This window comes from Oreochromis aureus, linkage group 5 (assembly GCF_013358895.1).
Source record: "Oreochromis aureus strain Israel breed Guangdong linkage group 5, ZZ_aureus, whole genome shotgun sequence".
NCBI lineage: Eukaryota > Metazoa > Chordata > Actinopteri > Cichliformes > Cichlidae > Oreochromis > Oreochromis aureus.
In genome coordinates, this window is record NC_052946.1 from 26,168,039 (window position 1) to 26,190,531 (window position 22,493).

A 22,493-nucleotide genomic window follows, 5' to 3' on the forward strand; every position below is an offset into this window, starting at 1 on the left:
TAAATTCAAATAAATCTGATTGTCTGCTTATTTTCCTATAGAAACAGGAGGGTAAGGTGAGTACCGCAGGCCTTTGGAACAGACGATGATAATGAAGTTTGCTTCGTCCAGCTGTCTGCTGAGCCATGACATCTGACCTTCTTTGCACATCTCCAGGTGTTCCCACAGGTCCAACACAACCTGAACATCAGAGGAAAAGAATATAGAAAACAAGAAAACATCAAACTGATTATTTTCACTAAGTCTCTTACTGGTCCTCAGTTTTCTTTTTCATGATCGTCTCACCTCACAGCAGCAGAAATCCTGCAGGAAGAAGGCAAAGCTCTGGATGACACTGGTGTGTTTGGGACAGTCTCTGTTCGAGTAGCAGATGAAGACTTTGGGGCGGGGCCACGGCCGCTCAGTGGTCAGTGCTGCGCTGTGATTGGATGACTCGCTGCTCTCCTCATCCAGCTGACTGTAGATGTTTTCTAAAAGAGGGAAGAGAGGATTGTTTTAAAATACAGCCATAAACTTAAAGTAAGGTGACAGAAATTCTGCACCTGCATTTGAATTTAATGACAAAAACATTAAGATACCAGGGATGTCGTGCAGTCACATTGATTGATCGACTGATCGTTTATTCCCAGCATAAATACAGTTAATACTGTCTTCTAGTACAACAAGTGCTCGAAAAGGAGTGGAAAGAAGTAACAATTATATATTCCCATCCTTTTGTAATGCAAAGGTTTACAAGAGCAGTTATTATATACAGTGTAGACCTCAAGATAGTAAATCTGGGACCAGTTGCTGTCTAAAGGAAAGAAACTCATTTACACAGCAGATGATCACTATCACTAATGATTACTAACAAAAATTAAAATGGGAAGAAACTGAGCCCCTTAAAATATGAATCATGGTTCCCCTCACCTTGCTGCTTCTTGCGACACATGACTGTGAAGAGGGTGGCAAATGCTGACATGACAACCAGCGGCACAGTGATGGCCATGGCACGGATAGGTCCTGCCCAGGGGGAGTGGACTGGAGGATGGAAACAAACATACCCATTTTTGAGGCAATTAGATCAGACTGTTATTTCAGTATTTCTTTCCCACAAAAAAATGATAGTAGTGGGCAGGGGAGAGTCACCGACTGAGCTAACTAGGTCTGAACTGAAGTTGATGTTTCATTGTGTGCACACAATCAGAACTGATTCCTGGAGTAATCCTGACTCGTTGGACCCAGTGGATACATAATCTCTCCAGTGGGTTCTGGATCTACGTTAGGGTTTCGTCTTAGTTGAGTGTGCCAGGAAAACTTCTACAGGGAGGCTACCAGGAGGCATCCTAATGTCCAACAGACTTTTTTCAACTCGGGGGAGAAGCGGGATGCTGAGCTTTATTTTACTAAAATTCACCTTGGACCCCTTTGTTGTGTAGAATCAATTTTGGTTTGTAGTTACACCTCCAGCCACTAGGTGGTGCTAATTTATTATTATTATTATAAGGTAAAGAAATCAGAGATCCTTAATGAGCTGACAAATTAGTGAAGAGGCAAACTCCTTTCTGACTGCCAACATGCCATTGTATTTTATTGTAGTCTGTTGCCTCAATGTGGACAATGCCTTGTGCTCAGCATGTGGTAAGATGATATACGGAGTCATGGACCAGACCAGAGCATTCATTGAAAACATGTCATTAATGTCTCACTATGACAGCCCCTCAGTGGCTTTTTAAAAAAAAATGGATTAAAACTGTCAGTAAATCAGGAACAGGAGTGTTGCACAGGTGGGCTGATCACAGTGGATTCAGCTCAGTTATTTTCAGTGCAGTCATCGTAGGAATATTTATTTAATGGTGTATTTGTAAATCAAACTAAAGACCTAACAATACTAAAGATGAAATGGTGGGATGCAAAGGTGTCTGTGGCCATCTTTTATATACAGCGTACAGTGTGGTTGTGCGTGTCTCACCCTGGCTGACGTGGTGCTGAGTGTGCATCCTGGTGGTGTTGCTGTCATCTCTCAACTGAGAGAAGAGAAGAGAAGAGAAGAGAAGAGAAGATTTTACTGTTTAAAACTGATCATTTTTGGTCTATAAATCATCTTTGGTGAGGACTAGGATCCAGCAGAAACCAGTTTAACCAGCTGTGAATGCTCTAAATGAAGCTCAGCTCTGTGCTACATTCATGTACCTCTATAGTGTAGGTCCCTGGAGTGACGTCCTGGAGGATACATGTTGTTCTGGGCTGATTCACATCCTGGAAACGGTAAAACACGACACTTTAGTTTTCAATAAAGACTAACATCTGCAATTAAATTTTAGCTTACAGATTCAATCCCAAACTCCTTCTGACAACACACACATTTTAACAAAAGCCTGCTCAGGAGGAGAGGAGGTACAACTGAAGGCCAAAGAAGAAGTTGTAAAAATGTTTTCAAAGCATATGAGAAACAGTATATTCATCAGTTTATTGTACAAATATTAAACAGTGGTGTCGGTATCAGTGGGGAGTTGGTGCAGCCTTAATATCAACCCTGATATAGTGACGAGACAGGTGTGCCTTTTTTCATTCTTCACAAAACTGCTTCTTTCAGTCCTCACAACCCCTTAAAGGACAGAAACTCCCCTCTGTGTGTGTGTGTGTGTGTGTGTGTGTGTGTGTGTGTGTGTGTGTGTGTGTGTGTGTGTGTGTGTGTGTGTGTGTGTGTGTGTGTGTGTGTGTGTGTGTGTGTGTGTGTGTGTGTGTGTGTGTGACTGCGTGCAGTTTGTATGTCTCCTGATGGTGTTGATACTGCGAAGACAGACAAAAGAAAAGAGCTGCTGGCGCGAGATCGAGGAAGATGCAGTTAGGACGAGGCTGGAACAAAAGCTTTTCACGCCACCTTCCAGTCCGGACATGATCAAGTAGAAACTCTTGATGTGGTTGGATAAGATTTAGGGGCGAATTATAGGCTTCCACATCAAATTCATCGCAAATAAAATGTGTTTACAGCTGCTCCACAGTGGCCACACGTGAAGGCGAAGTGAAAATAAGACCATTATATAGAGCTGGAAGGGGGTGGGACAACACATTTTCACAGAAAATACTAGAAGAAACTATGAGAATAGTTTGGAGAATCAGAGACAATCACATGTTTGTAACAGACTGCTAGCTTGCTACTTCAGTGTGAATCTGCCCAAGAGCACATGTTTTAGAGCATCACACACTCTGCCACGAACCCCTCAACTGTAAAGCACCAAGCAAAGCAAAATAAGGTCCAATGATGCCTGTGTCTATTAGATTCAGATAGGAATCTAATCCCCAGCAATCTCAAATGTTCTTTTCAGGCAAGTCCAAACAAATGTATTTATTGAAAGGAAAGAATTCAATAAAAACACCTCTTTACAGGGTTTCAGCAGCGACGAACAAAAGCATTTCAGTTCTTTTTGTGGTGGCAAAAAAAAAAAAAAAAAAAAAAAAAAAAAAGGACAGAGTAAACCCTCTTCTGTAATCCAAATAAATACATCTCTGGAAACAACAGCATTCACTTTTTACCCACAAGCTGATCCGCTTCCCGAAACAAAGTAGAAAAAACATTCTTTGGTAATTTTCCATACAGTTTAATTCAGCTTTTTCCCCTCAAACGATTAAACCCTCTTTCCAATCAAAACTTAAGATCTTTCATGAGAAAATCTCTGGTGGTCTACAGGTACTCAATAGGCACCAATATAACCTCTTCCAGTTTAACTATCACAGTCCACCCAAGCTTATCTTCATATTTTTACATGCTGTACTGACATTTTTTGGAGAAATTCAACTTGCTGTATATTGATAGAGCCAAAAGTTTAATAACGTGTATGTAATAAGTCCATAGTAACCAAATACATTACTAAAAGTGAAATAAAATATGTATTTTTTTTACACATTTTTCTAGATACAGAGTTGTCATGGGTGTGTCCCTCAAAACTGTAAACAGGAAATTTAGCTTGAGTGTGTTCATAAATTTTTGTGATGCACTCGTTTTTATAAACTGTATTAAAAATAAAATAAAATGCATATGCAGTTTGAAGAAACACACCATGTACAGCAAAATGAACTATTTCCAGTAGTGCACTCAAAGTTCTACGTGTCCAGCTAATATGCGCAAAGAACAAAGTTAAACAGATTTCAGCAGCCACAGTGGATCTGTGATAGGCCTTGGAGAAAAAAAAAAATACTACAGCTCCTCGGAAAATGACAATTTCCCCGCTGTTGCGGGAAAACCACGTGCGGTTCATGCTGACAACGAGATGACGTATATTTCAACTTAAGAAGTGTTGTTAACAGCTGGTCAGATCAATACAGTACCAAAGGAAACAGCGCTCTGGGACAGCTGATCTCGTGATATTTAAGTGCGGCTGCATGCAGAAAGAATTATTGCTGTAACTTGTTTGGTCTAGATATGCAAAAGGTGATTACAAAGGGTTAAATATGATACCAGTCCCTCAGGTTCTGTCATCTACTGCTACCCAGTATATGTTCATTCGCCTACACAGTCCTTTGCATTTGAATCTGTTTACGGAGATTTATTAGGGTATTTATTACAAAAACTGTCACGTTTCTCATGTGAAGTCACTGAAAACCTGCTCGAACATGGCGGGTTTTAGAAAACTTTCATAAATCTGAACTTAACTGACGATCAATGTCAAAATGTATTAAACACAGCTGATCTTACCGGTTTGCAGCGCTGCAGTTTGGAGGATCCGTCCGGTCGCAGTTTGTAGTACAGGTAGTAGAAATGGAAACCAAACGAGGGCGGAGCCTGATCAAAGGCCACATGAAGGCTCGATCCGAGCTGAGACACGTTCAGCGTCTTTGGTGTCCAGACTGCAAACACAAGAAATAAGAACTCTAAACTCCCACGTCCTCTTAGATATTGCAATAAAACAAGTACAAGAAGAAGAACCTTTCAAACAATACAACAACATTTCAGAAATGTAGGAACACATTGTTGTCTTTTTCCACTTAAGGTCACCGTAGCCTCCACCATTTCTCACCATTTCAACTACACAGGAAAACTTAAATTGTTTGTGCAAAAACTAATTCACAATAAACTGATGTAAGAGCGAGGCGGGGCTGGGTCCAGCTATGGCAGTGCAACCAGCTCCCGACTAAGTCGGCCTACATGTGGCTCTGGTTATGACGACGACACTGAGGAACTTACATGGTTTGCAGACCAGGTTGTCTGAGCCGAGGAGCATTTCGCACGCTGTAGGGAAACAACAAAAACAAAACAAAACACACAGACAGAGAGATGGTTACAAAGTTTGTTTTATTGTTCTCATTGTATAGACTCATTTTTGTCTCAGCTTATTAAAAAAAGGGGATGTTTTGCCCTTTCAGTTAGTATCCTCTAACAGAAAACTAGTCTGGCTTGGCACATAGTGAAACACACAACCTCACAGCAACCCTAAAGTTTTATGCATGTTCTGTCTTGTGATGCATTTAAACTCGCTTCCAAGATGGTGCATGCATCTTGGAGCAGTGCAGTAAATCTGTCAGTCTAGCAGCATTTTTGTTTTTATCTTGCTTCCAGTATTTAATGAACATGTCTCCATCTGACTCCAGCATTAAAGTAAGCAGAGTTTTCTTCAGAACGGTAATTTTTAGCTGTCTCAAGAGGTGACGACACTGATGTCACGTCTCTTCATTGGCTCCCTGTTAAATCCAGGATCAAATTTAAAATTCTTCTCATATATAAGGCCTTAATGACCTGATAGTACCATATCACCGCATTAGAACACTTTGGTCTCAGACTGCAGGCTTACTTGTGGTTCCTAGAGTATTCAAAAGTAGAATGGGAGGCAGTCGCTCCAGCTTTCAGGCCCATTTTCTGTAGAAACCAGCTCCCAGTTTTCAGGAGACAGACACCCCCTCCACTTTTAAGACCAAGCTTAAAAGATTCCTCTTTGATAAAGCTTACAGTTTTAGCTGGATCAGATGACCTTGAATCCTCCCTTAAGTTATGCTGCAATAGGTCTAGACTGCTGGGACTTCCCATGATCCACTGAGTGTTTCTTTTTCACTCTTTTTTCTTTCTTTTTCACATCTGTTTTCACTCAATATGCGTGTTTACACCTCTCTGCATTTAATCATGAGTTAATATTAATCTCCTGGCTCTCTTCCCTGGCTCTTTTTTGTCCTGTCTTCCTCCCCTCATCCCCAACCAGTCACAGCAGTCCTGACGGAGGTTTCTTCCTGTTAAAAAGGAGTTTTTCCTTCCGACTGTTGCCAAGTACTTGCTAATCTGATTGTTGAGGTTTTCTCTGTATTATTGTAGGGTCTTCACCTTACAATATAAAACACCTTAAGGCAACTGTTGTTGTGATTTAGTCCTTTATAAATAAAACTGAATTGAACTGATTTAAATGGAAAAAGAAAACATAAAAACAAAGCATCTTGTATCTTGTTTTTGTTTATGTTGTCACGGGTATTACATATAGACTGTATATAACTATATATAAACACTGGTAGAGACTTGTGCATCCTAAGGTAGCCACGTCCTAAATCATACTCTGTTTTATCGTCCCTTCGAAGCCTAAATGGAACAATTATATTATAACAAAGAAAACGTAAAACTATGCTCACCTCTAACCAGTCGTGGCAGATGACTGCCCCTCCCTGAGTCTGGTTAAGCCTTTACCTTAAAGTGTAAAGTGCCTTGAGGTGGCTTTTTGTGATTTGGAACAGTAAGATGATGTAAGAGGCGCCTGAAAAGGCTTTTCTAAACAATCAATGAATCAGCTGATCGGCTAAAAGCTCAGTCCCATACATTTGTGAGGCATGTAGGACTCACAGTTAGTTTTGAGGAAAGACGGAGGGAAGAAACTCTCGTTCATCTGAGATGGAAAGGGAACCACACGAACCATGTAGTCGGTGTCAAAGTTCAAACCGCTGAACGGCTGACTGCTCAGCTTCTGTACAGGAAAACATTAACAAACACAAACGTTCAACAGTGAAATCAGAAGGAAATGATGAGCAACAGTCTTCAGAGGAAATGAAGTAAATCTAAATAATAATACAGTTTAGCAGCAAGAGTAAATATCTGAGTTAATAAAACACAAACAGCATGTTTGCTTCATCCATTCATCGGGAACCGTGCACATTAATTGAGGTCATTGTGCCAACATTTTTTATCTGTGGGCTGCAGGCATGCATTGATTAAAAGCAGTAAAAAAGATAAAAGCAGACTCTAACGAGCACGTATATGTGTACTTATTAAATACAACATCTCAACAGAAGAGTGACTCAGTGAGCCAGCTTACACTGTGTGGTAATTATTTCAAGGCTTCAGGGCCACAGATGTTTCAAGGATTCAAGTGTTTATCTTTGTCCAGGCAGTCATGTGCGAGTTTATTGTCAGTGTCCTATAATGACGATATTTTGGAAGAATGAAGACTGCAGATTGTGTTCCTGATCTCTTACAGTACATTACCGTCAGCTTAGGAGGAGATTATTACACAGCCAGCCTGTAGCGGAAAGGATTGACTGAAACCACCAAAAGAGCTGAAGTAATTTCATATAGATCGAGGGCCAAAAAGCAACAAAAAACAACAGAATAAAGTAAACCAAATACACAACACTATATTCTGAGAGGTCTGCACAATGACTGATGAAAACTGATGATGTTAAGGCCTAATATGCATTAGCAACCCAAGACACTGCAGATGCAGATCCAAAAGTATGCCTTATGGAGACCCAAACTCTCTGTCCACTCCCAAGCAAACCCAGAATGGCGTCAATTACAAATCCCTATTTTGAAAAATAGAATGAATTAGGAGTGTTCTGCCTGTTTATGCATGTCTGCTTCATTTTACCAAAAGTGGGCAGGGATTAACATGCTTATCCCTGAAATCAAGATTTTCTTCAGGGCTCCTTGTCCCTTGGTTCCAGCACCCTTGATAGCCACCTCTAACATGCTTACATTTGGAAGAAGCATCTTATCCTTTGAGCGATGTGCTACTGCGGGAAATGTGAAAAGCTGGCAGTTCAAAGTGTTTTTGTGGAAATGGCCCTACCGTGTTCTTGTAGGAGAAGTTGAGCTGTCGTGGGTCTTTGAGGATGAGGTGTTGACACTGTTTCCCTTCTGGATTCTTGTCCTCCAGGTAAACTCTGAAGCCTTTAATGTGTTCAATCCCTGCAGAGATGCAACAGCAACAGGAAGTTCAGTCTCACCACGTCAGCATCCATCTTTTCTCTTCCTTTGTCCTCACCAGTCTTTTTCTCCTTGACTTTTACCAACACACTTGCTTTTTGCCTCTTCGCCTAATTCCTTTCGTTCCCTTTTTTACCTCATTCACTTTCTACACTCCACTCCTAACCAGATCTAGTTTCATTCCTACCTTCTTCTTACTCTCCTTTCTGCCTTTCCTTGTTCCCTCCTCTTCATCCATCTTTCCCCTTTTCTCTGCTGCACTCATTTCTGTTGCACAGTTAAGTAAATTTTCTACTGTATTAGTACCTCTTTGATTGGAGGTGGGATTTTTAGGTGGTCATGGTGGAGGTGCATGAAAATACCTTGATATAAACACAGGAGAAATAGATTTATCGCAATACCTTGTCAGTACGTGCTTGTCACAGCTACTCGACAAATTTCCTGACAGAAAAAGGCAAAAGACTGAAAAGGGGGGAATCTGATGTGTTGTGCCACTTTTATGCATGAACTCCTGACATTATGGGGATAATATAGTTTGGGGACTTTCTTCTGTTATCCTTTCTGATACGTAACCAGTCAGCGTAGCTGGGAATCATCCCAGCTAAACAGCAACCAGTCACGGCAGATAGCTACAACTAAAAACCAAATAGTGTGCAGAGCTAATTCACACAGTGATAACAAGGCTTCAAACCTACTCTTGTTTCCTTCTTTCCTGTGCCTCCTCATATCTCCGCCTATCCCCCTGCTCTCGTTTCTCTCCCCCCTCCACTCTGTTCCTTCATTTGCATGCATCTCCTCTCGTCTCCACCCTCCTTATTTTCAGTCCTCTTCACTTCTCCTTCAATCCTCCACTCCTAACACCCTCGTCCCTCCTCTTTGAAAGCACACCTGTCTTTTAATTATACCTATACATCGACCGGACATGTTTTTCATATTAGCTCTCCAAGAGAAAGACAGGGAACATGAGAGAGAGATGCAGTAGAGCAGGTTTTTCTGTCCTGAGGCAGATTTCTGAACACCTCTCTCTCGCTCCCTCTTTGTGAGTTGATGTTTTGCATTTTAACAGCAGAAGCAGCCTGAGGTCAGATTTGATCTGTTTTTCTTTTTCTCCTTCTCTTCAGTATAAATTTGGACAATCTTTATTCAAACTCAATACCAATCAAACAAGAACCACAAGTGTCTGTTCATCACAAATACAAATCTAAAACGACACCTTTTCACCTCTTTTAGAAGATCGGACACATGTAAAGAGTTTAGTGTTTGTGGTGGACGTTTTTTTGTAAGTCGATCGAGTAGTCTGAATTGTGGCATGGATGGTTATGTTGCCTCACAGGAAAGAGTTTCTTGTGTCAATCTCCTGCTCAGCCGGGGCTTTTCTGTGAGGAGCCTGCATTCCTGGATTTCCTACAGGTACTCCGGTTTCCTCCCACACCCCAAAGACATGTTAAAGTTAATCTGTGATTCTATGTAGGCTCCGCATGTGAGCAAAGGATTAAAATGTATTGGAAAAAAAAAGAATGAAAGTATGGGTAAAAATAGCTTGTACTTCAGTTGCTTTGAGTGATCAGCAAATATAGACATTGTTAACATTCCTGACATTATTTTTGAAGATTAAATGTAGCTGCAAGAAGTTAAACGCTAAGACTAGGCTCAGTTCAATGTGATGATGCTAAATGTCTCCAACAACTAGTCTTATTTATCCCTGGTACGTAACAGTAGAAGCTTTGCCTTCTCTGGGAAAAACACAGTGGAAATATCTAACCAGCTATCCATTCATCTGTTATCTGTCACTTATCCTGTGTCGTTCGGGCAGCAGCTTAAGCAGAGATACCCAGACCCTCTAAGTCTCTAAGGCTGAGTCCAGCCACCCATCCTACAGCTCGTGACCACAGCTGAGGGTGGAAACGTAGATCGGCCAGTTGACAGCTTTGTTTTCATGCTTAGTGCTCTCTTCACCACAGCAAACCTGTACAGCATCACTGCAGACAACCACACCAATCACTCAAGGCCAAGACCGCAAGACTCCTACTACTCCTACCCGGGGGAAGCAGCTTGTTCCCAAACCCTATCCTGGCTAAGAACCATGGCCTCAGACTTGTGACTCAGCACACCGTGGAGGTCATGGCTCAAGAAAGCCGACAGACTCACACAAGATCCTGAGACCTCTGAATCCGACAACCTCCACCCTTTAAGAATTCTGTCCATGAAAGTTTTGAATGGGATCTGTGAAGTCTTCCTGTCCAACTCCCTAATTTTACTCATCTGGTCTGCCACAGCCTTCAGCCTTGTTTCAGATAAATTCTGGGTTTGTCGGTAAAGTCTTGGCTGTGTTACAGCAGAAACTTTAAGCTGTGCAGATCTCAAAGAGGAAATCTGGCAACATGTGAGTATGACATGGAGAATTTCAGGGAGATTTCTGCCTCTCCCTCTCTGTGTGAGAAAACAACAGGCCGTTTTGTCACAGAGAGGGAGAGGCAGCAGAGGTTCACCTTACACTGTGCGCACACACATTCCTTCACGGTCAAATCGCGGCATTGTTGTGTGAGATGCGATCCTCTTTCCGGCCCCGATCAAAGGGACACACATGCACAGAGCTGGGTAATCTTACGGATTTGAGCACTTTGAACTTTCTTGCTCTTCCCTCAACTTTCCCTGTTCTCTCTCTAAAACTGTCTCTCCGGATGATCGTGCAACCAGGCAGGCTGACAGGTAAACAGACCTAGTGGGCTCGCAGACCAGTGGACGACCACGGCGGCCTGATCGTCGCAGGCTAGATGACTGAAGGAGACGTTGGTAACCTCACGGATCATGTGCTTCCCCAGTGGGTAGTTTAATGAGCAGTCTGCAGAGAGAAACAGAGATATAAAGAGATTAACAACAGCACAGAGAGCCGCACTTTAACAAAAGATTACAAATTTAATGGTTCTTGAAACAGAAATCTGAGCCTGATGGACAGAGTAAAGATTAAAGACTGCAGTTAACATCTTCACAGCCCTTTAAGGACCACTCAAGCTCAATTCTAGGAATTGCAGGAAGGTTATGGACTTTTGTCCACTCTGACGAGTCTTTTTTTTTTTTTATAGTTTCCAGCTTGTTACCATCCAATAAGTTAAAATTTAAAAGTAAGTATCTTGAAATTTCTACTTAGCAGCTCAAACGTCTGAGAAAACAACTCAAAATTGAGAGAATAACTTGAAATTTGAGACATACATTAGTACAGTAATTAAACATAATACATACATAACAGGAAATGGGAAAATAAACAAATAAAACCACAAAACTATAAAAACTGATCAAGGTAACAATAGGCTAAGACCATGTTAAAATGAAGGATATGCAATTCAGAATTTAAAATATAAGAAAGTTTATGGTCCAGAGCTCTGGTGTGAGATCCTCTGCACTATCGAGCTTTCCTTAATGGTCTGGATTAAACTCAGACTTCAGACTGATACAAACACTCAGTTTCAGACATTTATTTCTATTCTTAGGTCCATATGTCGTCATTTCACTTCAACAGCTTCATAAACCTGCTGGTTAAAGTTTCTGCAGCCAATCAGAAGAAAGTTAGAATTAAAGGGCGGAGCTAAAACCGCTTGTTTGAACTGATAAGAAAGGCTTAATTTGAACTGTGAGTTGTTCAAAGCTTCTGTAATGAGAGAACTACTAAACATAACAGGTCTACTTTTTTAAAAGTTATATGGCTGACATCTTTTGTGTGTGTGTGTGTGTGTGTGTGTGTGTGTGTGTGTGTGTGTGTGTGTGTGTGTGTGTGTGTGTGTGTGTGTGTGTGTGTGTGTGTGTGTGTGTGTGTGTTCGTCCTTAGATAACCCTCTAAGGAGATACTTTGAGTTAAATTAAGAATCTGCATTATTAGCAGATTCCACAGCTGTCCGATCTGTCATCCATATTTTATTAACCGCACCTTCATTAATTCAATCGCTCTGGGTTTTTTGTCATTCACCTCCTCTCGTCTCCAACATTTCTCTTGTTTTATCTTGAGAAACACGAAGTTGGAGGGGCGGAGGAGGAGGAGCAGCCAGCCATGAACCGAGAGGGATTGGAGGAAAAAAGATGGACTTAGGATGTAGAAAGAAAAGAGGCGTGAACTCAGACACGACTGACTGCTTCCCTTTCCTCCTGCTAACCATCTATTGACAGAAGTGAGGAAGAGGAGGAAGAAGCTGGGAGAGAGGAGCTTATAAAAGATGGAGACGGATGAGAGAACGTCAGAAGAGCAGCGGACACGAGTCACTGCTCCTCTTCCTCTCGCCTCATCATCCTCCTCAAAGCGGGGTCATGTTCAGGGCTAAAGGAGAAGGTCACAGCTGGTTGCTCCTCTTCCTCCATCTTCCGTAGGATGTATGGAGGAGAGGAAGGCTGCAGTTCTTTTTACTCTTCTCCCTCCTTTACTAATCTTTGGTTTCTGCGTTTATAAAACAAAGCAGCGTAAAGACAGAAGAACGAAAAGAGGGCCAAAGTTCACAGCAACCGTTTTCTTTAGATGTCTCCTTTCTTCTTCCTTTTCGCTTTCCAATTTAAGGAGCAAAGGAGGAGGCGCTCACACAAAGCATGGGAAGAAGAGGAGGCTGAAGGAGACCATCACAGTGGTCTGCTCCATTTATTTATGGATCCTCATTTCCTTTCAACAGAACGCTTCATCCTTCAAAGTAGAATTATGACAACTTGAACGTACTGTTTTATTAAAGTATCAGCTTCAGCTGATGTTCTTCTGAAGCAGATTTCAGTCTGAGTAAGAAATTTAACATAATTCAATGACAGTGAGGTGCTGTCAGATTTCTATAAAGCATAATCTTTAGTTTTGGTTAAATCCTCTGGAGCACGTGACACAGTTTCAAGCACTCAGACTGGTTGCTCTGCCTGGACGTACTGTCAGCAAACGAAGACCAAAGCCAACAATTAGTTATCATTTAATTTTCTTAAGTTTTTTCAGCTAAGGAGTGCTGGAACCTATCCCATCTGCAACAAAATTCGTGGACGTATCTGTTTTGACATCACCCATGGAGAATGAAACTCCATAAAACTCAAATAAATGTTTTGACTAGCTTTGTTTTTTTAAAACTAGTCTCCAGTTTTGGCCCCCTGAAACTGGTGCATTAAGTAAGTGCTGAAACCAGCAACAAAGACTGTAAATCTTTCCTCTCATCAGGAAAGTGTTTCCTAAGATTATGCATCGACCTTATTCTTTATGTATTCTTTCTTGACATGACCAGAGGAGACATGTATTTGTACAGGTATAAGGCACCTGTTCACTGCTATATGAAGCTCGCTAGCTTCATATTTCATCCTCGTTTACACAAGGAAGTGTGATGTCAGGTTTGAAATCATCTGAAAGAGGAGGTCTAATATTCTGGCAAAAATGTTTCCACAACTTTCACGACTAATGACTGCCGGGACGTGAGCAGTTTATGGTGCGTCTGTAACTTAGAGCTACAGAAAATATCCCAAACATGACACTGGACAGGTATCTAACACAGCTTACAAATGTACAGTTTTAATTTGACAAAATATCCAGGAGTTTCTAAAACTCCATGCTCAAAGTATCGCTGATCCCACAATCCTTTCTTGGGAACCTATTGGAGGTCAAAGGTCACCCCGCTTTATAATCCCCATGACATCACCTCCAGCAGGGAGAGTGTGAGAGAGGAAGCCTCTGGCTCTCCTTGATCCTCAAACTACTGAGGTGTGACACACACACACACACACACACACACACACACACACACACACACACACACACACACACACACACACACACACACACACACACACACACACACACACACACACACACACACACACACACACACACACACACACACACACACACACACACTCTCTCTGATTGTCATGCTAAAACACCTCAGCGCTTCACTTTAGCTCCAAGCGTGTTTTCATTTCATCTGATCTTCAGAATTCACAGGATCTTCTGACCTCTGACCCACACGTCATTGCTTACATAATACGTGTTAAAACTGTCATTTGGTTTAATCTGCAGTTAACTGTCAGCAAATACAAACCTACATGTTAGCGTAGCTAAAGTGCTGGAGACACAAGGAAAGAGGTGACCTAACGGTGTCCAAACACAGGGGCGGAAATCTTTAGGAAATCAGAATCACTTTAACTTTTTAAAAAACTAAAACTGTGAATCAACTCAGAGTCACTGAAGACAGGAACTGCAGTCACAGCAGAAACTGTTAATGAATTAAATCTGCTACTGCACTTCCCCTCATACGCAATGTTAAACTAACTTTGAAAATATAAAAAAACATCTTAAACCTTACAGAAGGAGGACTTTTTACATTTATTAGATGAAACACAGACTAATAATGTCCACCAAGGATAATGATGTTGTTCACTCCATCCACGTATCAAGTCCCTGGATCCAAAGACAGGTTTTCTTATTTAAATTTTATCTGTATTTATGACGACATTTTTCCTTTCGCACAAATATAACAATTTAAAAAAAACAAAAAAAAAAAACAAACCTCAATCAAGACAGGCAAACCCATTAAAATAGTTAAACCACATGTAGTTGTTAGCTGCAGGGGTTGCAATAACACTGCAGACAACACACACACACACACACACACACGCAGACACACACAAACAGACTGAGGGATCTGAAAGCGTTTCCTCGCTCATGGTCACAGACAAAGAGGGGAGGCAGGGATCTGCCACGGCTCAGGAACTTGACTTTTACACAGAAAAGAACAAAAGAAGAAGAGGAGGCACAGGGTGTTGGTGGAAAAGGTGGAGGAGGAGGAGAGAGAAGATGATGTGGGTGAGGGTAAGGAGGACTTGCAGATTTTCATATCAAATATGACAGAAAGTAAACAATTTTATGATCAAATTGATCTTTGTGAAAGATTTTAGGTCACACCTGTGGAGGATTTTAAGCGGCAAATACAAAAAGACCTCCATAAAATGCCTGCATGAAAGCTCTCTTCTAGTCTGTAATGCTTCAAATTTGATATTAAAATATGATTTCATTTGGATTAACTAATAAATACCTTGAAATTCAAGTTAGGTAGAGCAAACATAATCAGAACTAGATTAGATTATTTTTTGTTATACAGCTAATGTTCCAGTGGCTGGTGTTAAACATGGCCAGAGTGTCCAGTAATGAGGTCTGCGAATTAAAAGCTTAGCTTTTAACTGCTCTTAACACTTTCAGACTGTTGTTTGCCATCTCAGGCTCACAGCTCAGCTCATTAAGTTCAAAGCTCGTGTTTACAAGGGGAAGCCAATCAGAAAGAAGCTGACTTTGAGGGGTGAAGAGCTGAACAGCTTGTTTTATACATGGGCTCACTACGATCCAATGTCAGTTAAACAAGGATTATAATTGAACAGCAACACATGGAGTCTACCTCAACACCCCACCCCCTTTCAGATAACATCTGATGACCTCCCTTGTACCCATAGTGACAAGTTTTGACACCTATGTATGTATCAACAAAAGTGGTTTCATGACCATTAGAATAGTTTACATGTTTTTCCAAGTGTATCTGAACAGGAAAAGCTCATCTTCTTGCCAACTTCCGATGACCACCCAATCACTTTGTTCTATAGGCCTGAAATATGACGGACACCAGCAGAGCTTCGAGGCTTACTTAATCCTAGTATGCTTTTAATGGGTAAAGAATTAAGAGAGTACACCTGATGCAGACAATGCAATGTGCAAACCAGAGGAAAAGTACTACGTGTGCTACAATTTCTGCTACATTCAGTCAGCCACTTTGTAGCAGATTTACGATGTTTGAGAGAAACTCACTGTCGGCTCTGAAGGTGACCGCCAGCCTGCGGCCTCCATCTGCACTTGAAGGCACCTGAGGGAGAAAACAGAGATATATGAGACATATGAGAGTAACCACTCCTGATGACAGGCGTGAAAAAGCTTAAACTTTTAGCAGAAGATTATGCAAACCAGTCACCTAGCATGTCAAAGCATGGCTGCTTCACTTCTTTTTAACAAAATGACAATAACGGTGAACAGATGTTAAGTCTACTTGGTCTTAAGATGGTGTTAGCAGTGGAAATCTTAGCAATAATTACATTTTTGTAAGATAAAAGCTGGCGCCTGAGAAAGGTCACCAAATCTCCATTTAATAGACGGGACTGGGATATCCTTGCAACCTCACCCATGAGGTCTATTTAATACAAAGAGCAGCAGATAGAGTAACACATGATGAGCAGCAAGATAAGACGAGACATCAGCTCCCTTGTGAGCTAAAATTACCCAGAAGCCCATTCTCCACGTTCCCACACAAAGATGAGGACTTTCGTTACGCATGTTTCAGCCTCAACTGTTTCAGCAGTTTTACGGCTTTGACCCTTTTTTATGTTCACTCGCTCACACACACACACACACACACACACACACACACACACACACACACACACACACACCCCCCCCCCCGGCTTGTTACAGAGGTGTCAGACTGGTCTCACACACCTGAAACCAATCAAAGAGACACCCAGCTGAGTGTGTGCGAGTGTTCCTGACGGTGTGCTGTTTATTAGCAGCCACTGTACCTCACAAACACAACCCATCCATACAAAAAGACACACACACACTTTTAATGACATACTTGTGAAGTCCCTCATTGTCCCGATCGTAAACCACCTAAAGGCAACAGAACAATGACAAAAATACACAAAGTTTCATCTAATCATGTTTGCATTAATCATACGCTGGGCTTTAAGTTGGCCTCTGCTGTGTGAACTTTGACCTTTAGAAGTTTATACGCTGTGGTGTGTGCACGTGTCCCGCTGGCAGCATGAACTAAAAGGCTAATTAAAAATCAAGGGGGACGTTTTTTCCACCGACAGCACAAAAAAAAAACAAACAAAAAAAAAACAAAAAAAACAGACTTCCTGGTTTCTTGCACTGACCCACAAAAACCTGATTTTGCATGGAACTACATTTTTGCCAAAAATGGCGTACAAGATAAAACATAATGTATAACGTCACAGGTGCAAGTACTCATTGCGAACACGTATTTAAATTCCTCAAATTAGATCGTTCACTCTGGTACGAATCACAACTTGTAGCTTTCTCCCATGGTTTGGTTTGTTTTAACAGCAGTGTCACCACAGCCTCTGTGATTGACAGGTTCAGTTTCCCGTGTCACACCGTAGCACTGTTTTATACTGTGTTTGTTTACAATTTGGAAAACAAAGTTTGCTGAATTCACTTGTCAACAGTTATTATTTTACTGTGCTGGAGTGGAAAAACTGACAAGCATCAGTGGTTTTATTATGATTAAATAAAATAACTCATGAGAGTAGATTAGAATGACTAATGTCTGATGTCTAATTTTTTTATTTTTTTCTAAGTAATAGTCTATTTAATAGTGATGTCTTAAAACATAAATTATAATTAAGTCAGTACTTTTGATCCGCTCCTACTCTGTTATGGGTTTTGCATTACAACGTTTCCTGTATCTCTTCCAAACACTCCAGCATCTTACAGGACAGAAACACTTGACTCTTCTCTGATCTCCACCCTCTGACAGCTGGTTATGAATTCTTTTGTTTCCAATCCAAAGCAAATGTTATTTTGCTAAGCAAATTTAAGGTTAATCATTTAACATGGTATAAACATTGTGTCTTCATTAAAGCCTTAGGAATTTCCTTGCAATTTAAAAACAAATCAAATGAAAAACAAATAAGTAAAAGCCATCCAACAGGGAGTCAGGCCCAGACTCTGACTATACTGGCCATCTTGCAAGGGCAGAAAATCTGCAGTGGCAGTAAGAGAAAAGCGAGGCCCATGCGACAACCTTAGCTGCAGGAAGAGCAACGAAGGGCCAAAGCAGGCATCCAACCAACACCTTGACTGTGTACCGTGAAAAGCTGAACAGCTGGCAGACCTTTGATCTGAAGGGAAAAAGCATCGACTGGTTCACCTACAGAAAAAATGTTGTGACATCTACTGAGATCCTGTCGAATAAGGGCTCTATTTTTAGCCATTTTGGGTCAAGATGAACTAAACGGCGAGAGACGGTACACAGATGGAAAGGAAAGGGGTGCACCTGATTTATAAAACAAGAATTGGAAATTCACTGGTATTTGTGTAGCACTTTTCTAGTCTTACTGAGGACTCAAAGGACTTGAGACTACAAGGTAGATTTAACCATACATTCATTAAGTGCTTTATCCACCCAGCCCTGATTCTAAGGGGCTAAATCTCAGTGTTTAGTCAAAGGTGTCTTGTTCATTTCACATTCCAACTAATGGCGACTCTAAGCTATCCTAAAGTTAACCAGCTGTGTAAAAACACCTGGACTTTTTACTAACTTGCATACTTAGATAATTCAGAATTAATGAACTATTTCTACCCCTCTTCACCGCCAGTTAAACCGCCCACCGCTGTGAGTCAAACTTTAATACTTTACAGCAGACACACACACAAAAAGCTTTCTTCTTTCCTGTTGCCAGGTGTTTCTCACTAGTAATAATCATTATGCTTCTCCCCACAAATATCCATGCACACAAATATACGCACACCCCCTGAGGCCTGAGCAGACATGAATCCACATCAGTAAACAACTGAAAATACAAGTAGTTCATTATCACTCACAATAAATGACCGGAGGAGCAGCTGTTTGACATCCTGTCCGCAGACACATAAACAAACCAGTCAAAAAAAATAATAATTCACTTTTTCAGACAAGAAGAACAAAACTCTTTAAACAACATAAAAACTTTTGAAGAAACACTGAATTTCCCTCGGGAATCCCCAAACATCTCACACACACACAGACACACACAATCAGTTCCTGTGGTAATCAGACAGCTAATTGCAGGCTCAGTTAGTTGAAACAGTAATTAATCAGCGCACACAAGGGAGGAAAGGATCTGAGGACAGAGGAGAGGAATGGGGGAGTAAAGGATGATGGGAGAAGTAATGACCGAGCCTGCAGGGAAGGAAAAAGGGAAGGAAGGAAGGAGGAAAGAAGAAGGAGGGATCTGATTAAACAGGAACTTCTTCAATTACAGCTTTTAAGGTTCACTTAGCAGACTTCTCCTCTGCTTCGTTTTGTTTGGGCCAGCCAGACCAGTTCCAGATGTGGGGACAAACTCCCAGCTGACCTCTAATCAACATACTGCTCTTGGGCTGAAGCATAAACAAAAGTTCCGTTCAGGGGAGGAAGATTAGAGGAAGATTAGAGCTGCACGATGAGCTGAAGTGCCTGCAGAGCAGAGCGTCTGTCAGGCACCATCACTTATGATGCTGCTCACTTGCTCCTCAGATATTTTCAGATTTAAATCACAGATTTCAAAACGCAGTTCCATGTAAGCTCATGTGCAGCTACTTGCGTTTAGACAACAATTTTTCCACTTCTTCCAGAATTCAGGCAGCTCAGGTCCAAATGTTCAGACTTCTCTCCAGTTTTGTCCATATGGCCTACAAGGGTGTAGTGTCCTCAACAAAGGTGGGGTTAAAGCCTGGTTAGCAACCAGTCTTCATACAGCCATTAACGTTATCTTATCTTTATCTGCTTGTTAACTCTGCCGTCATCGGGTATTTCCGTATTGAAATGGTCCTTGAATTCCCAAAAGCAAACAAACACTGGGCAAAAGCAATCACCACCGAGAGTTAAAAACAGTCCAAACTCTTTCAGTGTCGCTGTTATTCCAGGTGCTACAATAAAGTTTAACATCCTTCCATCAATGAAAAAAGAAGATGTAAAGCTTTCAGCTGAATTGCAGGCAGGAAGTCTCCACATAAAGATGATTTACCTTGTACTGAGTGAAACACTTCTAAAAATCACACAGCACAACTGTAACTTTGAACTTCACATGTAGTGATGGGCTAACTAATGGTTAGGCTAACATACACATTAGATATGCTACACATGGACAGCGCTAATAAAAAGCTGAAGAGGCCGAGATTGATGACCAAATAGTTTTTCAGGGTTTGTGGTAAATAAAAATAAATAAATAAAAATAAAACATGAGACTAAGCTCTTCAGCACATTAAAGCTATATTCATCCTCAACACTTGGTTTCACTTCACTGAAAATAAAATAAAGTTCTTTGTCTATTATAACTTCTAAGTCAATGCTAAAGAAGCAGCAAAACCACAAACATAAACAGGAGTAGCTTACAGGAAATGTGAAAAGCCTCTACATGTCTTTGACACTGCCCTCAGGTAACCACAACATGCAGATGTGGATCTCCAAAGCTCTGAGCAGCACCCAGAGACTACCAGCCCACTGCCAGGCCTGGATGTTAATATGGCAATAATCACAGCTGCTTGTGTGATGGTCCAGTAGTCTGAAGTGGGCTGTATCTTAAACCAGCCATCCTACATTCATGCCCAGCTGAAAGGACCTGAGGGATAAAGTTAGAGCTGGTTCTCTGTTTTATTTCTTTCAAGACTGCTAGGCACAATCAATCAACATTCAGAGAGCGCCAGCTGTTATTTCAGTTTATTCAGTGTAATCAATAAATATTTGCTTAGATTGATCCCAAGGAATAATTAGGTCCGCCATAATAAAAATGAAGTGCGCTTACATGTGGTCGGGGACATGTGATCGTTCTTCTTTAAGTGCAAAGTTGAGTTAGATTACTCCTATCATGTTAATTATGTCAATATTATTGAGCTACAATTAATGTATTTTTACTCATCTCCCGTTCTGAGTCTGTCTCTGAGTATTTGCTTCTGGAGAACTTGTTTTCTGCACACAGGTGAGATGAGACGCTATACAAACCACTTTTTTCTGCAAACAACCAGAGACTTACAAAAAAAAAAGGTGCTCCTTTATGGCAACTACTTCAAAAAAATCCACCTTAACTTTATCTTCATTGAAACTTCATTGAGGATTTCATTGCACACAAAGAACAGCGAGACCGTGTGAAGCTGATGAGGTCCTTGTTCTTGCAAAAGCCTCGAGGCTAAAAACTCAGCCCTCTTAATGTCTTCCTGCCTTTTACAGACAAACACACACCTCCAAACACTTCCATATGGCATAACAAGGCCGCTGATAACAAAGCCCCTGAGTCGGAGTTGGATTCAGTCTGCTCTGGTCTTGTAGGATCTTGTTCACTGTGTGCAAAATACCGTTTTGGAGCAGATGCAGACTGTCAGTTCTGACGAATCGCTGCATCATCTTCGTGATCATCATCACAGGGGAAAAAAGGCTGTTTCTGAGGCGGATGGAGACCTTTAATCAACGCTGATACTGTACTTTCCTTCTTTCCTTCCCTGTAAACTGGTATTTTACACAAGAGAAAATTATGCACTTTGTAATTATTATGATCACCTGGTGAACTTTGTTTTTTAAAATTATGTCAGGACACACGAACTGTGTGGCCAGAAGTGACAAAGTAGCGCAGAGCATCGTGCTGTAGAGATCAAATCTTTCTCATGTAATGAAGTCATGTTTGATTTTATTCTTCTATCAGAAGAAAAGTTAAAGGATTTATTTTTAGTGCTTTGGGAGTTTCAGCATGCACTGAGAAATAGTTTAACTTCATCCTCATAAATCATGGGAGAGTGATACTGATGAAAGAACCAGATACTGCTGAGACACAGGGAACAGATATTCAACATGCAATGCATAAAACACACCAATTCAACACACTATGAGATTTCCAGTGTTTATTTTAATAACTCAAACTGATTCTTGCATAGTACAGTTACATTTCAATCCCCACTAAAGCATATTTAATACAAGGCAGCCAGTAAAAACACTGTTATGTTGAGATCTGTTCATAGATTCTGTTCAGTCAGCTTGAGTAGGATGGATGAAAGCGTTCCACCTTAAAAGTGTAGATAGATTGTTGCCTCCACACGGCACTGAATTGAATCATTTCATCCCTTTAGTGTATAAGTTAACCAAGATGAAAAGACAGCAAAATATTCTGCTACTTATTAAATATACAAAATAGTAAAAGCCTAAAACTTAATGTTACCATGCTCGCAGTTTGATAGGAAACCCTCTGGGATCATAGATTAAGTGAGGAAGTGTGAATCCATCCAGAGAAAGGACACAGGGGAGAGGACGCATCTAAAGTGAGGAGCATGTACTTGTTGATAAAGATTGTCAGACATGCAGAGATGAAAACTGGAGACACAAAGTACTTCATAAACAGGCTGACTTTGGTGAATCATCTTTAGAAATGACCTAAACTGTGCATCATCAACGACTCTGGAACTGCCAATCAGTGAGCGCAGTCCAGTCAATATGTTTTATTAATGGCTAAACACGGAGAGCAGGGACGCACACATCTGTTGTCACATGACAAACTGCTGAACAGGAACATGAAATCATGTATGATCTCGGTTCGGCACCAAATCCAGAAAGAA

General features: G+C 41.0%; 1 protein-coding gene across 2 annotated transcripts in view; it reads right to left on the bottom strand.

The window, feature by feature from the left end:
- il17rd (interleukin 17 receptor D) overlaps positions 1–22,493 on the bottom strand; it is a 32,823-nt gene that overhangs the window by 4,330 nt on the left and 6,000 nt on the right. For both annotated transcript variants that reach the window (XM_031733527.2, XM_031733525.2), the window contains exons 2-12: positions 15,948–16,002; positions 10,875–10,997; positions 8,019–8,137; positions 6,797–6,917; positions 5,165–5,209; positions 4,676–4,827; positions 2,173–2,238; positions 1,952–2,006; positions 910–1,020; positions 286–470; positions 65–180 (exon numbers count right to left, since the gene is read on the bottom strand). In XM_031733527.2, coding sequence (XP_031589387.1) covers positions 65–180; positions 286–470; positions 910–1,020; positions 1,952–2,006; positions 2,173–2,238; positions 4,676–4,827; positions 5,165–5,209; positions 6,797–6,917; positions 8,019–8,137; positions 10,875–10,997; positions 15,948–16,002 — 1,148 coding nt within the window. The remainder of the gene's footprint in view (positions 1–64; positions 181–285; positions 471–909; positions 1,021–1,951; positions 2,007–2,172; positions 2,239–4,675; positions 4,828–5,164; positions 5,210–6,796; positions 6,918–8,018; positions 8,138–10,874; positions 10,998–15,947; positions 16,003–22,493) is intronic.